Below are 22961 nucleotides of genomic sequence, written 5' to 3'. Positions count from 1 at the left end.
AGCCTGTAGATATGCACCGTCATCGCTAGCCTGTAGATATGCACCGTCATCGCTAGCCTGTAGATATGCGCCGTCATCACTAGCCTGTAGATATGCTGTCATAACTAGCCTGTAGATATGCTGTCATCACTAGCCTGTAGATATGCTGTCATCACTAGCCTGTAGATATGCTGTCATCGCTAGCCTGTAGATATGCTGTCATCGCTAGCCTGTAGATATGCTCTGTCATCGCTAGCCTGTAGATATGCACTGTCATCGCTAGCCTGTAGATATGCACTGTCATCGCTAGCCTGTAGATATGCATTGGCTTCGCTAGCCTGTAGATATGCACTGTCATCGCTAGCCTGTAGATATGCACGGTCAACGCTAGCCTGTAGATATGCACTGTCATCGCTAGCCTGTAGATATGCACTGTCATCGCTAGCCTGTAGACATGCACTGTCATCGCTAGCCTGTAGATATGCACTGTCATCACTAGCCTGTAGATATGCATTGGCTTCACAAGCCTGTAGATATGCATTGGCTTCACTAGCCTGTAGATATGCACTGTCATCGCTAGCCTGTAGATATGCACTGTCATCGCTAGCCTGTAGATATGCATTGGCTTCACTAGCCTGTAGATATGCACTGTCATCGCTAGCCTGTAGATATGCATTGGCTTCACTAGCCTGTAGATATGCACTGTCATCGCTAGCCTGTAGATATGCACTGTCATCACTAGCCTGTAGATATGCATTGGCTTCACAAGCCTGTAGATATGCATTGGCTTCACTAGCCTGTAGATATGCACTGTCATCGCTAGCCTGTACATATGCATTGGCTTCACTAGCCTGTAGATATGCACTGTCATCGCTAGCCTGTAGATATGCATTGGCTTCACTAGCCTGTAGATATGCACTGTCATCGCTAGCCTGTAGATATGCACTGTCATCGCTAGCCTGTAGATATGCACTGTCATCGCTAGCCTGTAGATATGCACTGTCATCGCTAGCCTGTAGATATGCACTGTCATCGCTAGCCTGTAGATATGCTCTGGCATCGCTAGCCTGTAGATATGCTCTGGCATCGCTAGCCTGTAGATATGCATTGGCATCGCTAGCCTGTAGATATGCACTGTCATCGCTAGCCTGTAGATATGCACTGTCATCGCTAGCCTGTAGATATGCACTGTCATCGCTAGCCTGTAGATATGCACTGTCATCGCTAGCATGTAGATATGCACTGTCATCGCTAGCCTGTAGATATGCACTGTCATCACTAGCCTGTAGATATGCTGTCATAACTAGCCTGTAGATATGCTGTCATCACTAGCCTGTAGATATGCTGTCATCACTAGCCTGTAGATATGCTGTCATCGCTAGCCTGTAGATATGCTGTCATCGCTAGCCTGTAGATATGCACTGTCATCGCTAGCCTGTAGATATGCACGGTCAACGCTAGCCTGTAGATATGCACGGTCAACGCTAGCCTGTAGATATGCACGGTCAACGCTAGCCTGTAGATATGCACGGTCAACGCTAGCCTGTAGATATGCACGGTCAACGCTAGCCTGTAGATACGCACTGTCATCGCTAGCCTGTAGATATGCACTGTCATCGCTAGCCTGTAGATATGCACTGTCATCGCTAGCCTGTAGATATGCTCTGTCACCGCTAGCCTGTAGATATGCACTGTCATTGCTAGCCTGTAGATATGCTCTGTCATCGCTAGCCTGTAGATATGCATTGGCTTCACTAGCCTGTAGATATGCACTGTCATCGTTAGCCTGTAGATATGCATTGTCATCGCTAGCCTGTAGATATGCATTGTCATCGCTAGCCTGTAGATATGCATTGTCATCGCTAGCCTGTAGATATGCATTGTCATCGCTAGCCTGTAGATATGCATTGTCATCGCTAGCCTGTAGATATGCATTGTCATCGCTAGCCTGTAGATATGCACTGTCATCGCTAGCCTGTAGATATGCATTGGCTTCACTAGCCTGAAGATATGAAGTGTCATCACTGGCCTGTAATTATGCACTGTCATTGCTAGCCTAGATGCACTGTCATCGCTAGCCTGTAGATATGCATTGTCATCCTCACTACTGTGTGTGTGTGAAAAACGTACATAAAAATCAACTCAAGGTGATGGCAAATAAAACACGCCGCAATCTACATAGCTGTTTTTGTTTATTGCGAAAATCTCTGTTAAACTCTACCATATTGTTTTATTTTAAAAGACACGCGGATTGGCGAGGCAAGGGTGCTTGTATGCGAGGTATCTTAAAAAAAAAAAAAAAAAAAAAAAAAAAAAAAAAAAAAAAAAAAAAAAAACAACAACTGTGACTGCCCTTGAAGCTACAGGAAAATTCTTTCCATTATCTCCGCCGTGAACGCGGCACTCTGACAGCTCCTAATTAAAATGAATGGACTGCCGTGCGCGAAAGGTAAATGTTAAACGCGCGCATGATACATGCTATGCAATGGTGAACGCGCTCGCACCATCTGGATTGCATTACACGGGCACTCTGACAGCTGCTAATTAAGACTAATAAGTCTGCCGTGCGCGAAACCGCCGAAAATATGCCACATCGGGCACGCGTAAATTACTTCTAGCCTATCACGTCAACGCTACTAAATACACAGCACAGCGAAGACGAATCACTAGGCAGATGCCATAAAAAACTAAGGAATGTGCCAGCCGGACCCCTTTCTGCATTCTTTTTTTTTTTTAACACATAAGAGCTCGGAAGCTCCGCCACCACTTCGTGGTGGCTTAGGCCCGAGCCCTAAAAAGTAGGCTCTCACGAAAAACACAGCTTGACATTTGAACTCGGTCTTTGAAAGCCCAGCAAATGTGACGAGATAAGAAAAGGATTTAAAGGTCTGTTTATTACACAAAAAGAATTAGTGGAAGAGAACTGTAAAAACGTCTTTAGCATGGGGAGGTATGAACTCAAGCTGCACAGACTAAATAAACCAAGCCCGCAAATCAAAAGCTAGAAAATGCAAGTAAGAAACCACAAAGGCAATAGCAAGCCATGGGCAGAATGCATTCCCAATCCAACTCCAAGATATCTTTTTCATAATCGCCACCTTTTGATTTGTGATCCAAATCACTTTTAGCCAACTTTCTCACCCCTGGTACATCTGTACATAATGTTTTACCACTGATTGGCCTATTGATATTTTAAAACAGTAGGACCAGTTTGAAAAGGGACCTGGCAAAACATACACACTATCATTTTCCAAAGTGCTGTCTCTTTACTGCAATAGTGGGAAGCACCGTTTATTTGTGATTAACTTTTGATGGAATACTGATGCAGATAACCGCTTATAACAGGCTGGTGTGAGAGGGAATGCAAACATGCACTCCCACCACATTCTATCACATCAACTTTACTCCCACGTATATGTTAAATTTTCTCAGAAAATAAAATACGGTTTGCCTTCAAATTGTACAGGTGATTACGTTTCTACAACTGCATTCCTTTGTTTCTATTGTCCCCAATTTTATTTGATTCTTGTTCAGCAAATTCTGTCTGGAATTCCACAAACACTAGAGCGGCAATGGTATAAATTACAGATGGTCTCTGTACGGTCCATGATTCGGTTACTTCTGCACAGCCTCTTGCTGCTCAGTGCTGAAGACATACAGTGCAAATTCTTTGGTCAAAAAACGCAAAGAATTCCGGTCTCTTTTTTTTCCAAAATGGAGAGGTCAGTTGCTTTGCAAGGTACTCTTTTGGGATAAATAATCATACAAGGGATAAAAGCCCCAGGAAATGTATATGGTCTGCAATAGAGAAATGCCAACTTTTCTTAGTTGGGATACTGTCTGACGTTACCACGAAAAGAGTTTGTATACCCTCCCAGTGCCTTGACGTGAAATGACGGGCCCCTGAAGAGTTGGACCTCCTCCTCCTGTGCTGCTGGGGCCTGCGTTACACTTCTATACCAATCACACTGCAGTACTTTATACCTTGAAATCTCAATCCAAGGGCGAGTATGGTCTGGAGGAATCAGTGAAGAATAAGGGACAAAAAACAACATATTTCCTGAACCATGACAATGCCAGCTTAACTAATCAAAATGCCAGCAGTCTGTCATATCTTATGGGTGCCAAAGGGCATAGAGTGGATACTGGACCCCCCCACCCTGGTGCTAAGTCATTTGCAACTGGTGTCCTGTGTCACAACCATTTCCACACTGGACTCAGGAGGTAGCAAGAGCAAGCAGTCATAGGCCTCTCAGAGATGAAGTGGGGGAACTATCTCAGAATTTAACACCCAACCAATAAGAAAGCAGCATGGATCAGTCTTGAATTCAGGTTCTGAAGTCAAGTAAAAAAATCACAATCAGTTTCTACAAATCACATACCACTTCTGTTGGTGTACAGGGCAGGACGTTACTTGCTGAGCCTTTCGCGACTAGCACGGATACGGAGCTTACTTGACCCCCCAGCAGTGAGACGCTTGCAGTAGTTGGAATCAACCCTCTGAAGCCGCCGAGGAGGCAGAGGATAACCAATCTCTTCTCATGTGGCCACCTGGGTTCAGTTCAGTACTAATTGGCAGTACTGGCCCTGGCCATTCTGCCCAGTTGTGTGCCCAGCTACAGAGCCTGTAAGATTGATGCAGCCCACTTGGGCTGAAGCAGGTATGGGCCCCAACCAAACGGACACGATAATCAGGGCAAATGCAGCACAGATCTGGGCCTTGAGTTTATTTGGACTTTGAGGTTCCCACCAGGAACATTATGAGATAATGGGGAACCCGCTGTCTGAGAGCCAACATCAGGAGCAACACCTTCTGCAGCCACCTTCTTCTGAGTGCCCCTTCATCCAGGGACACTGGGTATCTCTTCCAGGACTCTCCTGCAGGGTCAGGCAGTCCTTTGAATACTCTGCGGATCACTCCCTACCTTGGTCATTAAGGGCTTTGAAACTGAATCAAGTGGGGTGCTTTGGGTCCTATCTATATACATTTCTAGAAAGTGAATATGGACCCACTTTCTCACCTTACAAACCAGTTTGTGGCAGTCATTTGTTCAAGTGATCTTCTCAGGCTGCTCTTTATACACAGCCTTTGAGTAGAGCAATACCTCATACATCATTACACAAATGGCAGTGCTCAGGAAGACCTACTAAGCAGCCCCTTCCTTACAAAACTCGTTATGGAATGCTTAATAAGAGCCCTGCCTCTATACTGCTCATTTCAGTGTCTGAATCTGCACTCTCCAGCCGCAAGAATGCAGGCAACAGTCTTCCAAAGGCTGGGAGAATCGGTCATCATCCTTCACATGGGGCTCGCGAAGAAAGATCCCACTGGCTTCAGTACTCAGACTGACAAAATATTGCACTAGAGAAGCCTCAGGGGACATTCTCAGCAACATAGATAAAGTCACACAATCTCAAAACAAGGTAAGCTGCCCTCACTGTCAGGACAGGGACAGTAGTCCTCTGCCTTTTAAGAGTGCATGTCTGGTGTACCATCCAGGACACAGGACCCCAGTCAAGGACAAGTCTCAGGCTATGAGTTGCAGCTAGATTAGCGTGAAATTGGGCTAAACATCAAGCTAGACAATACACATACACTCTGGCACTCAAGGCAGAGGAACAGGTCTATAAACCAAGCAAAGAATATACTCATCCCAACGGTATGCCAGGCCCTTTGAGAATACTCTGCCTCCCAATTGATTTGGCATTCAAACGATGTTAGTAATTCTAAAGGCAACCCTAAAGATCCAACATCTCGGATCCCAAGAGGCTTCAGAAGAATGAAAACAAACCCTCACAGATCACTTTAAAGGAGGACTTGAATACGATAGGCTGAGATTTGTCATTTTAGAACTGCTGAACTAATAAGGTTTTCAGAACAGGATGAATTTCTCCTCTAAGTATGTATACATTTTACAAGAGTCTCACCTCCAGCTGGCTGTGTTGTGGGATTCTCCTTTTTGAGGGACCCTTATGGAAGGGAGTGTTTCTACGAGCAGAGGTGAAGCCTCGATGGGGAAAGCCAGTGTTTGCAAAGTGGACTTCGCGACGGGCGGTGGTTGTGCCTGCAGCAGTGGAATCCCCAACTTCAGGAGTTTGCATAACCTGTGGACAAAAAAGAAAGTAACCACAATGTAAGTTAAAGTGGACGATTTAAAAAAAAAAAAAAAAAAGTTAACAGAGAACACCTTGCATACATCAACAGACATCTAGCGATATGGTTTATCTTAATACACTGGGATGTGTGGAAAGTAAAACGACAAACATGAACATTGCCTGCGCCATCTTGCTTAGCGAGAGCCTCTGCGTGCGCGTAAGCTGCAGCCATTTTAAACATCAAGGCCATTTCGTATTCTTTTGGTCACCTATGTGTCACCCTGACCTCGCTATCATCACCCAGCGCTCTGACTAAGCCTGAACAAATGTACTGGGGCTGTAAAATCTAGTCAACATGACAAAGCCCCCGAGTCACTTCCCGCCCCAAACCCGTTCGTCCTTTCATCCTCCATGCACGGGCAAGCCCTTTTGATAAACTCCCTCACCGCACCTGGCTACTCAATCCGGTCCCAGGTACTAACCGACCCTTGCGGACATGGTTTATTACCAACACACGGCAGGACTTGTTTCGCTGACAAAGGGACCTGATTTAATCAATGGCACGAACCCTTAGATCTGACCGATCCCACGTGTTTTTAGATCCGGTCGGAATGTCCAGCTGCGTGATAACGGTCATCTGTTAGATCTGGGTGGGGGACGATTGCTGCTGGGTTTGTGTGGGAACCTGCCTGGGGCGGGGATTCCAAGGATGTTTAACCAATCTAATACACTGATGCAATGTGTATAAAAGACCAAGCCACGGAGATGCAGGTAGAGCACCTCCCGAAGACATCCCGGTGTCTGAGTTGATGTGTTCTCCTCTAGAGTAATAAACCTGTTTCTTGCCTTCCAGGTCCAGCGCCTGCCTCGTTATTTTGATAGATAATCGTAAGGTGAATCAAAGGTGTTATGCGCCGAGCAGCATTGGTGGTCTTAGGAGAGTTGCTACTTTTCACAGATGGACAAGCTTAAGCCAACCCTTCCTAAACACTAAGGACACACATGGCTTCAATTATAGCACAACGTACAGCTTCCTACACTTGATCGCTTCTTATTTCATCCCTCCATACTTCTCCATTAGAGCTTATGCTGGCCTTTCATATTCACTATTACAAGGATTCCTTAAATTTCCCTTTTTGAATGGTTACTATTTGCAAAAACCTGTTTATCTGCATTTCAGCGTACAAATACAATTACATATGTTCTCTGTCAGAACTCTGTTCAGAGGGCTATGGGGCAAGCAGGAGTTACTGGGCCCAACCATGGGAGTGAAGGCCTTTACTCCTGATGTTCCAGGTCGACCTACTAAGGATCCTGAGCAACTGGGCCAAGTACCCCGCCAGCACTTGACTCTTGGTGGTAGCCCTAGTAGAGCAGTCCAAGGTTTCTTGGGGGCGTAGGTAGACGCAGGGGAATGCATACAGGCTCACAACCCAAAATACGAGTAGCAGCAGCAATAAATAATTGGCCAATCAAATACTTGTTTTTATGGAAAAAGGAGTATTTATATATGACCACAAAGTAAAAGATGACATTCACAAACAACATGCCCAATGCCGGGTGGACAGAGCTCCTGTGTTTAATAGGCCTGTCACTGAGTCCCATTTCACTCTAGCTAGCGGTAGTGGCGATTATCCATTCACTTTAGGAGACATTCAGATTAAGCCCCACTAGGAGTCAGATTTTCAGCAGACCCACTCAGACTCCATATTTAAAGTCAGAAGTGCTCCAGCGCTGAAGTGACATCTGGCAAACGAGTTCCCCCAGGGCCCGAAAATCAATCTTCCCTGCAGCAGCAGGGTTGGAGCAACCGGAGTCTCTGAGCATGCCCCTTTCACAGGCGCTGAAACTGCAGCAGTTGCCTCTGGTAAGTGTTTCACAAGCAACCTGGGAGAACTGCTGTTGGGTTTACTCTAGTTCCTCACATGCAGTCCTGCAGCGGCCAGGGAGTTCAATGGTCCTCTAATGCTTGGTAAGTTACTCCCCACGGGTAATTGGGGCTGGGAGGGGGTTTGCGGAGAAGAAACAAGGGGTACGACGATACTCTTGATCATCCTCAGTCACAGCTTGGGCCCGCACGGGTCACCACGATGGCTACCATCCTCCTTCGTCGATCTTGACCAGACCACGCGTCTTACTTTGTCCTGCTAGCCTCCCAGAATACACGGTTGCCATTCTTCCTCTGCGCATCAGCTCTGGCCTGATCGACAGTACCAATCTTAATGGTGGCCCCACCTGGCATACGGGAGAAGCAGACTTGACACTGCACATAGGCTACAATCGGTTCAGTGCAGCAATGATCACAGTTCACCTCACAGAGGCTCTCCTATGACATAGGGAGTTTGCATACTTTTCCCTGTACATGACCTGATCAGTGCAGCAACGGTCACGTCGCAAGATGGATCCTCTCGCCGGGACACCCCTCCCCCACTGGAGCTTAGCCCCTCCAACACTCTACTCTCCCTCACATGGCACACTGGCCTTATCAAGCAGACAGACAATGGCCATCCATGGCTCCAAGGGCATATAGTCTTTTTTTTTTTGCAGAGTTTTATATAGCGCAAACTAGACCCGAACCGAATCAGGTAGAGCGCTTTACATATTTTTCCAGTTACGTTACATGAGGACACTTTCAGTTTTAGGCACGGGGAGATTAAGTGATTTGCCCAGAATCACAGGAGGTTTTTGGCGTCGTTACCGAGACTCAAACCCAGATCCCCAGGTCCGAGGTCGAGCGCCCTAGCCGTTAGGCCAACTCCTCTCCCCTCTCCTCTGATTCCCTGGGCGAAATCCCCAGGAATACTAGATGGCCTTGGCCCCCAGTCCAGGTCACAGGCAAAAGTCCTAATGAGCTTCTCATCATTGCACAGCCTGACTCGACAGTTCACACATTTTGGGGGTCACAAGCTCCCTTTATTATAGTTCATTTCAAGACACCAAATGTGACTCAGAGGCTACATCTCTGAAGTTTATATTGGCGGTCTGATTGTTTTGAAAGTTCCCTCTCCTTTGTACCTCCAAAAAATGGTATGTCACAGCAGAAGCATCTCCAATTTCAAAGCAGAAGATTTCAAGTGGATTTCAAGACACTAAGTCCAGGAAAAGGTCACCCATGCGCAGCAGACTAGACTACAGCAATAAGATGCTCGATTGACCTAACGTGCCTCCATGCATCCACAGTAATCCTTTCCTGGCATTATTGCAACCGCCTTATTGCTTGCCCCTTGCTATTACGATATTGTTGTAAAACTTTATTTTGGCCTTTCCGGCCATAAAAGTGCATAAAAGACAATTCCCAAATATTTACACAGATTATACAATGATTACATTTTCATACTGTATCCACGGTTGAAAACATACTACCAAGTTCAGTTTTCTAAAGAAGAGCAAGACAATCATTGAACTACAATTTAAAAATTAACGAGGGGTTCCTCCAATTGATCCTCCCCCATAGATGCTTTAAAAGTCCTCTCCTGGTGTGCCACATGGCATTTAAAAACCGAGATACCGCAAATACAATTGGAGGATCAGTGTCATATTTTAAACTCTAAAAGCCTCTGCACAACGGGTGAACCCCAAGTTTTTAGATAATTGGATTACCCAGCGTTTGCGGGGTAACATATAGGCCGGGCAGAAAAACAGCACATGCAATTCAGTTCCAGCCGTTAGTTTACAACTGGGACACACGCTCGAGTTCTCAGGAGCCCATGAACTAGTGTACACTGCCAACGGTAAAGTCCCCCATCTAAATTGCACATACAATTTCCTAGCCATAGGTGGCTGGATTACATCCAGAAATGGTTCCTTCATGTACACCTCTTTTAATTGTAAAAACTCCATTGTCAGCCTGCCCTCTTTAGAGCTCTCCTGTAAAGACAGCAGGTTGAATTGGGTGGAGCAGGAAGATTCAGGCCCTTTGACATGGTGCCAATGTCCCCATGGGAGGGAGGACGGGACTCACAGCGGTATGGGTGAAGGAGAGGGCTAAAGAAGGGTTGAGGTAAGTGTTGGGGAGGGGGGTTTAGGGGAGCAGTATAAAAGGAGATTCTGAAATGTGTACAGAGAAATACACCAAACGTAGAAGACCACCTAGGATGTGTAGGTACAGCCGCTGTTTAAGGACCCAAACAGTTTAAATTAACTAAGGGGTGGGGCTTTCCTTTCAAAGGGTTTGAATTTCCAAGCAGCGGAGGCCTTGTAGCACTTTTTTTGGGTATGCGCATTTGCATTTTAGCATGGGCACTAGAGCGCTTCTGAGATAGGAGGTGAAGGCTACATCTCTGAAGTTTATATTAGGGTCTGATTCTTTTGGATGTTTCTCCACAAAGCTGTCGGTTACAGCAGGAGCATCTCCAAATCGGATAGCCCTACAATATAAGGCATGGGAGTAACTGCTAAAATGTTGTAATGATAAAGAAGTTATTTGGCTTAATACTTCCATTGTCCATGGTCAGAGCAGGATGGGAAGTCTTATGGTCAGTAGGCTGAAAGAGGGGGCGAGGGTGGAGCAAGGGGGCCTCGTAGCAATTTTTGGATATGCGCATTTGCACTTTAGCATGGGCACTAGAGCGCGCTGAGGTAGGAGGGGAAATAACCTAGTATTTGGGTGAGGAAATGAATCACAGGCTGCTAGTAAGCACGGATTACACTTCAGCGATCTGAATAATTTTAAGGTACGTTAGCACTATCACACTGGCACTTTAAGCACGGAGTATGTTATGTTATGTTAAAATCAATTTGTAGAGCGCTCGTACGCCCGTGGGCTTCATGGCGCTATAGGAAAAGTGAAGAATCCGTCCAACATAACACTGAGCTAACAATGGCTAATGGTAGGCTTGAGAGAACAGCCAAGTTTTTAATCCCTTACGAAAGGTGAGTAGATCCTTACTCTGCCTAATCGGTAAGGGGATGGAGTTCCAAAATGAGGCTGCTAGATGGCGAAAGCAGCAGCCTCCCTGTCGCTTCCTTTTAAAGCGAGACAACTCCAGTAGGGATTTTTGCGCAGAGCGTAGGCTTCTGGTGGGTATATATTTAGAAATCAGACAACGAATAAAGGCAGGGCCTTTATCTTGTGTGGCCTTGAAGGTGATACAACCTGCTTTAAAGGCTATGCGCTGGGAGATCGGAAGCCAGTGTAGCTTTTCTAGTCCTGGTTTAATAGAAGACCATTTTGGCTGTTGTAGAATGAGTCTCGCCGCCTGATTCTGGACAAGTTGAAGTCTCTTCGACAGGCCCACTGGAAGTCCCAAATAGACGCTGTTGGAATAGTCCAGGCGGGACATGACCAAAGCAATAGTAACCTGGATTAAGGCAGACTGGGTGAGGAGGTGAGCAATTTTTTTTATTTTCCTCATTTGAAAAAAACTTGCTGAGACCACAGCGCCCACCTGGGTTTTTAAGGACAGGTCCGAGTGGAGCATGATGCCTAAGCTCTTTACAACAGTGGACCTTACAGGGGGGATGCCCAGGTCTGCTGGCCAGAAGTTAACATTCCAGCTGGATAAACTTGTAGTATTCTTATATTAGGTCATTCATGGAGTGAGGGCATGTCACGTAGAATGCATGGCAGGTGAGGTGGAATGTGTAAGTACAGAGGAGAGAGCAGTTGGATGTGATCGAGGACGTTATCTCTTGCCTCCTGTGGATGTACAAGTTGCTTTAATCCTACAATAAACCTACTTGGTGAAATCTCATGCGTGGATTCGCTTCTACATAAATACTGGCGACGATTGGGAGACCAAGTACAACTAACCAGAGGAGAAAAAGCAACATTCACGTTTTCATTTTATTGTTCACAAATTTTCATTTAAAAGACAAGAGAAAGAGAAACTTTAATTTATAAGGACAACAACCTTATTTTTTAAAACAATATATCCTGCGTTGGAGAAAGATTTTCCTTCATTTTTGGAGAAACAGCGTTTTGCAGCCTGCAGCGTTACAGAAACCTCATCGCGTAAGACACTCCGGTGGAACCACAACCAGTGAAAGTCACTACCGGCAAAACCCGCAACCGTGAGTTTTCTATGCAGAAATTTAGGAAGAAAACTCACTTTACTGGCGTTTCCTTTCCTTCACCGTTGGACATCGCATCGTTTAAATTGTTGTGCTGCGCCCGCTACTCCCGCGCCTCAGCTGTACCCTGGCAACGCTGAAGAGACTCCATAGCGTAGTCTTTGGTTCCGCGTCTGGAAGGATTGTGCAGATTGCATTCTGGGTAATACCCTTTCACCTCCCTGACGCCTGACGTCAGCAACGTGCCGCCATTTTGTTTTCATCGTAATTTATAAAAGAGAAATCTTCTCGAAGCATTTTCCTTTTCCAAAGTTAATATCCATTCCGATTTTTTTATTTCTTTTCATTCTGTTTACCAGCAGTCTACCACAATTACCAACGATCCTCAAGGTAATATCACCACTATTACTAACTATTTGCAAAGTAGTAAGATTTATTTATTTATTATCTAAAAAAAAAAAATAAAAAAAAAAAAATAAAGAAAAACTGTCCGAGACAATGTCAAATATTGCTGCCCCACCTCATTTTCTTCAAATTGCCGGTGAACCAAAAATTGAGTGGGATCTTTGGTACCCAATGTTCTTAGCCTACGTTGATGTTTTGGAGAAGGATGGGTGCTCAGCAAAACGCAAATTGGCTCTACTTAGACACTGTCTTGGTGGAGCAGGAATTAAAGAATTTGATAATCTTCCGCCCATTGAAGGTGCTGGAGACATCGATGTATTTGAAAAAGCCTCTAGACAAATGAAAATCCGTTTTGGCAAGAAAATAAACACGGTAATGGAACGTTTTAAATTTTATTCCCGCACCCAGAAACAAGACGAATCCATTGAAGACTATGTTTCTGCTTTACGCTCATTAGCTTGCTCGTGTGCATTTGAAACTATTTCTTATGAACAAGTTCTGCGAGATCAGATAATGATGCGTACAAAGAGTAAGAAAATTCAGCAGAGACTTTGGATGGGCACGGAATCCTCTTTAAGTGCTGTTATTAACATTGCGAAGGGGATTGAACAATCAGAATTATTTGTCTCTGAGATTAGAGGCCAAACACCGAAATCACAAGTTCCTGAAACTGAAGTCGCATTAGTAAAGAGTCAAACCGCTTCATTTAGTTTTAATAAATTTCCTCCCAAGAAAGACAACGAAAAGAAATTTTCAGACAATAAGAATGTTGTTGATAATAAGTTTTCTTACAGGAGAAATGTATTTTGTTATAGATGCGGTAGTTCTAACCATTTAGGAAATTACCGAGGGTGTCCAGCTTGGGACAGAGTGTGTGTCAAATGTAAGAGAAAAGGTCATTTTGCTAATGTATGTCGTTCTTCCCAAAGGGTTAACTACATTTCGCAAGAGGAAGAAGAAGTTTTACAGAGTTTAAACTGTATTCTATCCGTAGATGAATCGGAACAAAAAGAATTTCCTTCCTACACAATTTTAATTGACAACCAACCCATTCTTTTAATGATGGATTCATGCTCATGGTATTCCATCATTGGGTTAAACCTCTTTAAAAGTTTATGGGGTGAAAGAAAATTATTATATCCTGATATTTCTCCTGGTGGATATTCTGGTCAGAAAATAAATATTGAAGGTTTTTTTTGGGCTGACATACAAGTAGAAGATAGATACACCAAAGGGAAAGTGTACGTAGCTACCAAAGGTGTTGCTATTCTAGGATGGCCACATCAAGGATTATTGGGGATCAAACTCGATCCCAATGCTGATCCTCCAGTGTATTTAGGTGATCCAAGTATATTGAGTATAAGCGATTTAGGAGAAAATGCTCTTTTTGTAGAGAACACAAAAAAAAATTTTCCTGAAGTTTTTAAAGATACTTTAGGGAAATTTACAAATTTCAAACACAGAATTATCCTTAATGATAATGCTGTATCAGTTAGACACAGGGTCAGAAATGTTCCGTTGGCATATCGTGAGAAACTTAAGGAGATTCTAGGGGATCTGGTGTCCAAACATATCATAGAACCGATTGAGTCTTCTCCTTGGGTTTCTCCTGTAGTTTTATCCCTTAAGAGTTCTGGTGAGCTCCGCCTATGTGTGGACCTCCGCAGCTTAAATAAAGAAATTTGGATTGACAAACACCCCCTACCAAATATTCATGAATTGATTTCTTCTCTCACGGGAGCCACTGTGTTTTCCACAATTGATTTAGCCAGTGCTTACCACCAGGTCGAGCTGCATGAAGAGTCAAAGAAATTAACAGCTTTTGTAACTCCAGAGGGCATGTTTCAATACTTAAGAATGCCTTTTGGACTTGCCAGTGCTGCCTCTGTCTTTCAGCGTTTAATGAAAGAAGTTCTCTCTAACTGTAAAGGAGCTATCGCGTTTCAAGACGACATACTAATTTTTGGGAAAGATCTTAAGGAACATGATCACAATCTATATTGTGTGTTGTCTAATGTTCAGAGAAAAGGACTTACTTTAAAATTCAACAAGTGCAAGTTTAGACAACCGAAAGTAGAGTATCTTGGACATGAAATTTCTAAAGATGGCATCAAACCGAAACTCAATCATGTCAAAAGCATTACTGATGCTCCAGTTCCATCATCTAAAGAGCAATTGATGTCTTTCTTAGGGCTCACTGAGTTTTATGGCAAATTTGTTAAAGATTATTCTACTATTGTGCATCCTTTACGATCTTTGTTAAAAAAGCAATCTAAATTTGTATGGGTTAAAGAACAACAGTCTTCTTTTGACACTTTAAAGGGTAATATTATCAATGCTCCCTTCCTTAAACCTTTTTCTGTCCATAAAGAGTGTATAGTTTGTGTAGATGCGAGTAATGTGGGCCTAGGTGCCATGTTGATGCAAAAAGACCATTTAGGTGAATGTGTAGTATCTTATGCATCCAGAACATTGCGGGATGCTGAATTTAATTATTCCACAATAGAGAAGGAGCTTCTTGCTTGTACATGGGCGACCCAAAATTTTCGTCAATTTCTTTGGGGAACAAAGTTTATATTGAGGACAGATCACAAACCTCTTGTAAATATGTTGTCAGCTGGTGGTGGAAGAACTCTCACCGCTCGCCTTGCCCGTCTTGCTGCTAAATTACAGGAATATCGCTGTGAGGTAGTTTATGTTCCTGGGCGTTCTAATGTGCATGCGGATTGCATGTCACGTTTTCCTATTAATGAATTTCCTAGTGGGGATCTTTGACGAGTGTGACGTAGCTTTTACCTTGTGTGATGTTAATTTAATTGCTGGGAAAGATCAAGAAAATCTTATAACCGAGAGTAATTGGGCTACAGCCATGATTCAGGATGTCGCACTTGAGAAAGTTAAAGCTTTCTTAAAAAATGGTTGGCCTGAGGAAAAGAGAATGAGTGGTGATTTAGCTTCTTTTTTTAAGGTTAAGGATGAGTTGATGGAAATTGATGGTATGATATATCGAGAAGATAAAATAGTTCCTCCATTGGGAATTAGAGACTCCATTTGTAGTTTGGCCCATGAGGGCCATATGGGGATGTCTACCACAAAAAGAAGGATCAGAGAATTTTACTGGTGGCCCAGTATGGACGCCATGATTGACAGATGGGTTAGAAACTGCTCTCCATGTTCTTTAAGTGACACCAATTTCAGCTGGCATATCTCCTGTAGAATTTGCCCTTGGGCCTTGGAGGAAGTTAGGAATCGACATTATTGGTCCTTTTAATTATCAGTCGGGGAAGGATATGTTTGCTGTAGTTATTGTAGATTATTTTTCAAAATGGCCCGAATGAAAAATTGTCGAGAAGGTTAGTTCCGAAATCATTGTAGAATTTTTGAAGGAAGTTTTTTGTAGAGAGGGTTTGCCAGAAGAAGTCGTTTCTGACAATGGTCCACAGTTTGTGAGTGAAGTTTTTGTTTCTTTTTTGAGAACTTGTGGTATCCAACATAAAAGGGTCTCGAATTATTCTCCACAATCAAACGGCCAGGTGGAACGCTTTAACAGAGTAATTAAAGAGTCTTGCCAGTTAACCTTGTGAAGCGGTTTAAAATGGAAAAAAGCTTTACAAGCTACTTTATTTACTTACCGTATGTCCCCTAACTCTGTTACTGGATTGTCTCCTTTTGAGATTTTACGGTGTAGAAAGCCAGGCACTAGAGTTTTTCCTTGGTGGTTAAAGGCGAGAGATCCTGTGTATTCAGAGTTAGACATGAAAGATGTTAGAGATCGTGTTAGTAAATACCAAGAAAAGATGTTGCAGTATTCTCCTCATAAAAATACTTCGTCCAAAATATCTGTAGGAGACCTTGTAAGGGTGAAGTTTGGTGGCATAATTCCGAAAGGAGTTTCTAGGTGGTCTTCTCCAGTTAAAGTCACTGAGGTTTTCAGCAAAGCTGTTAGAGTAGAAGGTGGCAAAATCTGGAATTTTAGACGCATATCGATTTGCAGATCCAATGTATTAGAGAACAGGAATAATTCCTTGGATGTAAAATCGTGTGAAACTAAGTCATTGTCTGAGATTGATTCAAGTTTTCCCGGTTCGCATGAAGTATTTGACAATTTACAGTCATCTCATGTAGTTGTTCCCCAGATTTGTACTAATGATTTTTCTTCGCAGGTTGTTTCTTCTAATATAGATGAAGTTGTTTCCAACGAATGTTCTCAAGATTGTAATATAGAACCTGTTAGTGTACGCAGCAGTTCTCGTATGAAATGTTTCCCTGGAAAACTTAGAGATTTTGTATGTTCTTAAATAGTTTCTTGTAAGTTTTATCATTTTTTGTTTTTCAGGAGGGAGGTGTGTAGTATTCTTATATTAGGTCATTCATGGAATGAGGGCATGTCACGTAGAATGTATGGCAGGTGAGGTGGAATGTGTAAGTACAGAGGAGAGAGCAGTTGGATGTGATCGAGGACGTTATCTCTTGCCTCCTGTGGATGTACAAGTTGCTTTAATCCTACAATAAACCTACTTGGTGAAATCTCATGCGTGGATTCGTTTCTACAAAACTGTTCCCGGGCAAAAGTAGTTCTGTTTTGCCCGGGTTGAGTTTTAGATGATTTTCGTTCATCCAGCATTGGATGTGTTTCATGGTGTTCTGAAATTCGGACACAGCATCAGGGATGCTCAGATGAAATATTAGCTGTAAGTCGTCCGCGTAGTTGAACACCGTGACTTTAAACTTCTTAAGGGAATAAAGAAGAGGGCGGAGATAAAGATTAAATAATAAGGGGGATAATGACGACCCCTGCGGAACTCCACAGGTGGACATATGCCTAGTGCCTATAAAGCTGCCCAGTTGAATTGCCTGAGTCCGGCCCTCGATAAAGGATGCAATCCAGCTCAACGCTGGTCCTCTCAGGCCGGCCTGTTCGACACGGTTGAGCAAGATGTCATAGTCAACCGTGTCGAACGCAGCCGAGAGGTCAAGCAGCACCAGGGCTTGGTGTGTATCAACATCCGCATTGGCTCTAAGGTTGTCCTGAACCGCCAGGATCACTGCCTCTGTTGAGTGACCCGGGCGAAACCCCGCTTGGTTAGGCTCCAAATAGTTGGTGGTCTCGATGAAATTAGAGACACTCTTAGTATGTCTCGTGTCAGAGACTGGCGGGGGTCCCCAAGAATGTTCTGAAGCTAGCATTGTTCGATGTCAATGGGCTAAACAATAAAAAGATGTGTTCTATAGAAGCCTGGGTGTAGGACCACAATCAGTCTGTGGTGCTGTTACAAGAGACTCATATACCGCTGGGAAGCTTTCAAAGTTCTCCAGGTTTAAGAAATGGGCAGGGTATAGAGGTTTCTCTTCCACCTCGGCGGCTGACCAGGGGTGTGCTGTTTTTCTTGCCCACAGATTGAATGCAGAAGCCTTCGATTGGGCTAGTGGCAAACAAGGTTACAGGTGCTGAGTTACCTGTTCGGTCTTTTCAAGGCGGTTCACATTTGTTATCTATTATGCCCCGGTGGTAGACCATGTCAAGCCATATCAGGAGCTATTTCAATCCTTGATACAAGTCCCAGGGGAGATCATCATGGTAGGGGATTTTAACTATCTGCAAGATACTGAGATAGACTCTTATGTTAGTCCTAAAACAAAGCTGAAACCCAGAGTAGCAAAATATATTCAGAACTGTCAAAGAGTGCTTTCTTTAATCGAACCGTAAATAGACGATTTCCCAGTAACAAAAAAAAAAAAAAAAAAAAAAAAAAAAAAAAAAAAAAAAAAAAAGAATAAGAAGGAGTTTACATGCTCTCAAGAATGTTTTGCAGTGCCTTGTGCATTCATTGATTTAATTTTAGTCTCTAAACCGTGATCATTAAGAGCTTGCAGACTCTCTCTAATGGATTTTCGGACCATGCAATTCTCGGGTGAAAGATTTAAGTGGAAGGGTGCAAGGAGGTGGGTGTTTAATAGGCAGTATCTTCAGGAGGGATGGGGTAGGTTATGTAAAAAAGATAAGATCGAGTTTTGGCAAGGAATCATGGGACAGCCCACCAAACAAGGCATGGGAAGCTTTAAAATCCTATATACGGGGACAAGTGATCGCCAAAGACGCAGCGAATAACAGAGCAACCAAAGAACAAAAGTTGGTCCTGGAGAAGCATATCTAGGAAGTGCAGGACAAATTCCTACAGCAACCCTCCGAAAAGCATAGAAAAGAGTGTGGGAAGGCTAAAAGGGTATTGGGCGATTTTTACTATGCCAAGTGCTAAATAAGAACACATTTATATATTATCGCTTTTTTCATGGTTTACTTTTATTTGTAGAACAGTACTCAATACTACAATGCTACATTAGTTTTACACCTGTAATTTTGTAGCATTATTGTATCTTCTTTATTTCTATAACACACAGCATTTTACCTCACCAAGACTTTAACTGAACCAGATGTACTGTGATGCAGGGTCAGTTCATGTCTTCCAATATCCTCAACACAGCCCGAGATGTGGGCGCAGGTCCACCATTTACTCAATGGCATGTGCAACAATTTCCATTTTTGTCAATCAAGCCCAACTCAATCATGCCATAACCCCCTTTATGGTGCTCCTCCTTCGTCTAAGACGTTTTGATACTTTTTTTGCCCCATCGTTCCTCCTGTGGTCATTGTATATTGCACCATCTCCTACTCCTGTAACTTTTTGGCTTGTCTTGACACCCATCCTCCTCTTTCTATGGCTCTAGATGGCCTACCCCATAAGGGTTTTCCTTTCCCCCCTTACCGTTGCAATTTCCCCAGTGATATGACTGCCCACCTCTGCTTTTGCCAACTAGGGATTGGCTGCCAGGGTCATGAAACAGTTAGCCTTCCATGCCCCGATGAGCAAGGTCATGATGTCTGGGCTTTACTAGGTATCTTCAGATACGCTGTGCCAACAACTTTCTTTCCGATCAGGACTATGGTTTTCGTTAGTTCCCCCTGCACGAGGCCCCACAATGACACTCAGAATAAAGAAGCTTGCCCATGGAAAACACTTTTTAGCTTAGATTTCCACATGCAAAAGAGAAGATGATGCACTAAATCGCCTGGAGAATATAAACATACATATACACTTTCACCAGATTAATCAAATTCTGCAATAGATCAATGCTCAATAACAATATTGCAGCCACGTTGGAGAACAGCTTTCAACCGGCTACCTGCAACATCTCAAATCCCTGAGAGCTAGCCATACAAATCAGGGTAGCTGGAGTGATGTCATCCCAGCAATCCCGCTAAAATAATAATACTATCTGTTTTCACCTCTCGGATGGGTCAGAGATTTAGATTAGAGCAGTGTGAAGATACAAGAGCATGCTGGATCTAAGAAACGTTTCAGGCCACTACGCTAGCTTCCGACAAAGGGCCAGATTAGACTCCCCAATTAGCTGTAGTCAAGGAATTCGTCTAGTCTCTTTTTCAATCAAATATGTAGTCCTCCCAACAGCCTTGGTCCAAGAGACCTTCAGTGGACCTCTTTTGCCCCTCATACCCATTTGAGCTCAACATGCCTTAAGTGTTGCCTCTGCCAGCTCATGTAGCTCCAATTTAGAACCCAAAGATAAACTTGGACAATATACTTGCATACGAGGGACCTATAATTAGAAGTTTCTTTCTAACCAAAACATGGGTGTAAAAAAAAGATGAGTGGTTATTGCAAGCCACAGCACCAACCTTTAGCAGAAACTGTAACTAACAGGTTGTAAACACATGACGGAGTTGTACCCAAGAAAAGTAATTCCATGGGAAGAGAAGGCCATATCCACATGCTATATCTAGAAAAACATTTCTCTGAGCACTGATCTCGGAGAAGCTTAAGGTTCCTCTCTCCAATTAGAAAACGCAGTGTTAAGTGTAGTGAAAACCCATCTATGTGGACGTGGCCACAGACTTAATCATAGTACCATCCATGCATTGATGGACCGTGCAGTGAATTTTAAAACAGATTTCATGAGTGAGTACTTTATCTGATACATACGCACCCCTCAATTTTTGGTAGCTCCATAGCACTTAGTACGTCCATTGTATTGGGTCTTAAGCAATGCTAGAATAAAGAGCAACGGTAGGCCCACGGTAGAGAAACATAGCAGCGTAAAGCAGTGAGGAGTGTAAAGGAGGTTGTACAATGTGCATGATGGTACGCTACTTGTATGTGGTGGTGACGGGCCCAGAGTAGCCTTTTTGCAAACCAGCCTGTTATGAGAGAAAATCCTAGGACACAACTTTGGTGAGCGTCTGTATAAAGTTATATGGAAAGTATTAGTAGAAGTGTCTTGGAGAATACAAATATTGCAAGAGAGTAAATGCAATTCCGTGGATGAGAACCACCACAAGAACTCAATGGTACACTCAATTCAGGGTAACTCGCAACTGGAGACTCATTAGTTAGAGGAGGAACCTATCATTTTACTGCAGGGCACATAAGAGAAAGCAGGAACAAAGGGACTACAATTACAAGAGCATACCCTATAAATAGCAAGATCGTAAAGAATAGAAAGTGTTGAAATGATCAGAAATGTTTGTACTATGCCCATAAGGGTGCTTCTGCTGGTGAGCAAGCTGGTGCTATGCTGGGACAACAATGTAGGTGGCAAGTATCTGATGCCCACCCCAGAATCCTCACGACAGATGTGCACAGCCTGGAGTGTGGGTTGAGGCTAGCGCTGCTTCCCCAGACTAGAGGTTCAGGGTGGTGCCGCTTCTCATCTATCTGTTCAACTGTAGTTGCACATTACTAATGGACACATGCCACACTTATGCACCAAGAGGTTATCTACTTTGAATCTCACTCATACCAGAAGTAACTGCAACAGAAACTAGTGATAATCCACAAAATAGTCACCCTTGCATGGAGACAAAATCTGCCGATTAGACCAGGACAGGGATATAGAAAACAACCGTGCACGAATAAGTACCACAGTAAACATGCTGGTTGCGATTTGCGGAGCAAACACACCACGTCAACAGGAATTGAAAAACTGGGCTATTGTTGAGGGCTGTCACTTCAAAATGTTAGACCCTGTCCCGCGTTTCGAAATAAAGGCGAAGAGAAACAGACTATGCAACAGAAAAGAAAAACAATTTGCCAATGAAATTGGTTTCTTTTGTGCAACCCGCAGCCCCCAACCTAGGCAATGGCAAAGACATTTTTTTCTTGAATTTGTGTTTTTTTGTAGGACTAGCCATGCATGTACACTAAAATACCAGTTACATGTGTTCACTTGCACCTGTTCTTCTCTTAACCTGCCTTAATTTTAAAAGTGATTTACATTTGTGAGCGGCATCACTATACTATGGCGTCAAATGCCAGGGATTGGCCCCTTTGTGCTAGGGTCAGCATATTGCCAGGGCTTACCACCAGTGTCCGGGGACCAGCATGTTGTCAGGGACTGCCATCAAGCAATGCGTCTGCAAGGCATAGAAGTGCTATCTGTAACATATGAGAATGGCTAGACTGTTTATGACAAGTAAAATAACTTGTCCACCTTTATGTGATGTTCAAATCAGCCCAACATGGGATGAATTCTCTGCCAATTTAAAGTGAACATTTGGTCTACGGCCTTAGTCTTTGGCCAGATACGTTTGCTTTTGTGTTTGCAGTATTCTGTACAGGCCAACAGAAGGGACAGTCATACATTCTGGCTCCCTTTCATCATCACAGACCGTTCTTCATGCTGTGTCGCATGCAGTAAGCAATACAATTATCTGTGAAGTCTTAAGTTGCAGAGAGAGCAAACAGGAGAGCTAGTGCAGTATCACGCACAATGAGGCAAAGCTTTTTTATTTATTACGGTAGGAAGAGAGAGTAGTGCAAATGAAAGGAAGTAAAGGGTTTTGTTCCAGCCTGCACCCCAATCATGACAAGGTATGATGACGTACGTAAAGTGCGCGGGGCAGCAAGTACAGAACTAGGCTAGCAAGCACAATCGATCTAGTCTAGTGAAACAAAAAATTGACTTCAGAGGACAAAAGACCTGAGAGGGACTTCATGAGAATGTTTGACTGTTGCGTTTGTAATTAACACACCTACAGTAAGTACAGCTCTTTTATTCCACTTCCAGTTTACTCTCCAACCAGGGCATAGTTGTTCTTTATCTGCATATCAATTTACTCTCCATTAAGCCTCTGATGTATCCTGTGTATTCTGCAAAGTATTTTCCTCTAGAGCTCTGCTCCTTGCTCATCAGCCAGCGTGTAACGTCATTTAGAATGTTAAGAGTGTTTATGCTTGGATGAGTGAACAGTTGGAGTGAGTGGGCCGAGCAGAAGCGATGCTGCTCCTGGTGGGGCTCACTTAACATGTTATCTGGAACTGAGTTATGTAGCATACGCATTCTAGTTGTTGCACGTCACGTAGGCGCGACGGCGAAGTGAGAAGCTGCGCGCGCAGCGTAGGCAGAGCGCGCGAAGGGCGCAGAGTGATCGGAAGCGCCGGCCGGCGCTCCTC

The 22961-nt window shown here is 43.7% G+C and overlaps 1 protein-coding gene across 1 annotated transcript in view; it reads right to left on the bottom strand.

The window, feature by feature from the left end:
• The window catches only part of CENPL (centromere protein L), a 106554-nt gene that overhangs the window by 77745 nt on the left and 5848 nt on the right, over positions 1-22961 (bottom strand). The window contains exon 2 of the mRNA XM_078641821.1: positions 5908-6084. Coding sequence (XP_078497947.1) covers positions 5908-6084 — 177 coding nt within the window. The remainder of the gene's footprint in view (positions 1-5907; positions 6085-22961) is intronic.

The sequence above is a fragment of the Lissotriton helveticus genome, chromosome 1_1 (genome assembly GCF_964261635.1).
Source record: "Lissotriton helveticus chromosome 1_1, aLisHel1.1, whole genome shotgun sequence".
Lineage (NCBI taxonomy): Eukaryota > Metazoa > Chordata > Amphibia > Caudata > Salamandridae > Lissotriton > Lissotriton helveticus.
Note: the sequence above shows the minus strand (reverse complement) of the source record. Positions and strands in the feature narration are given on the sequence as shown.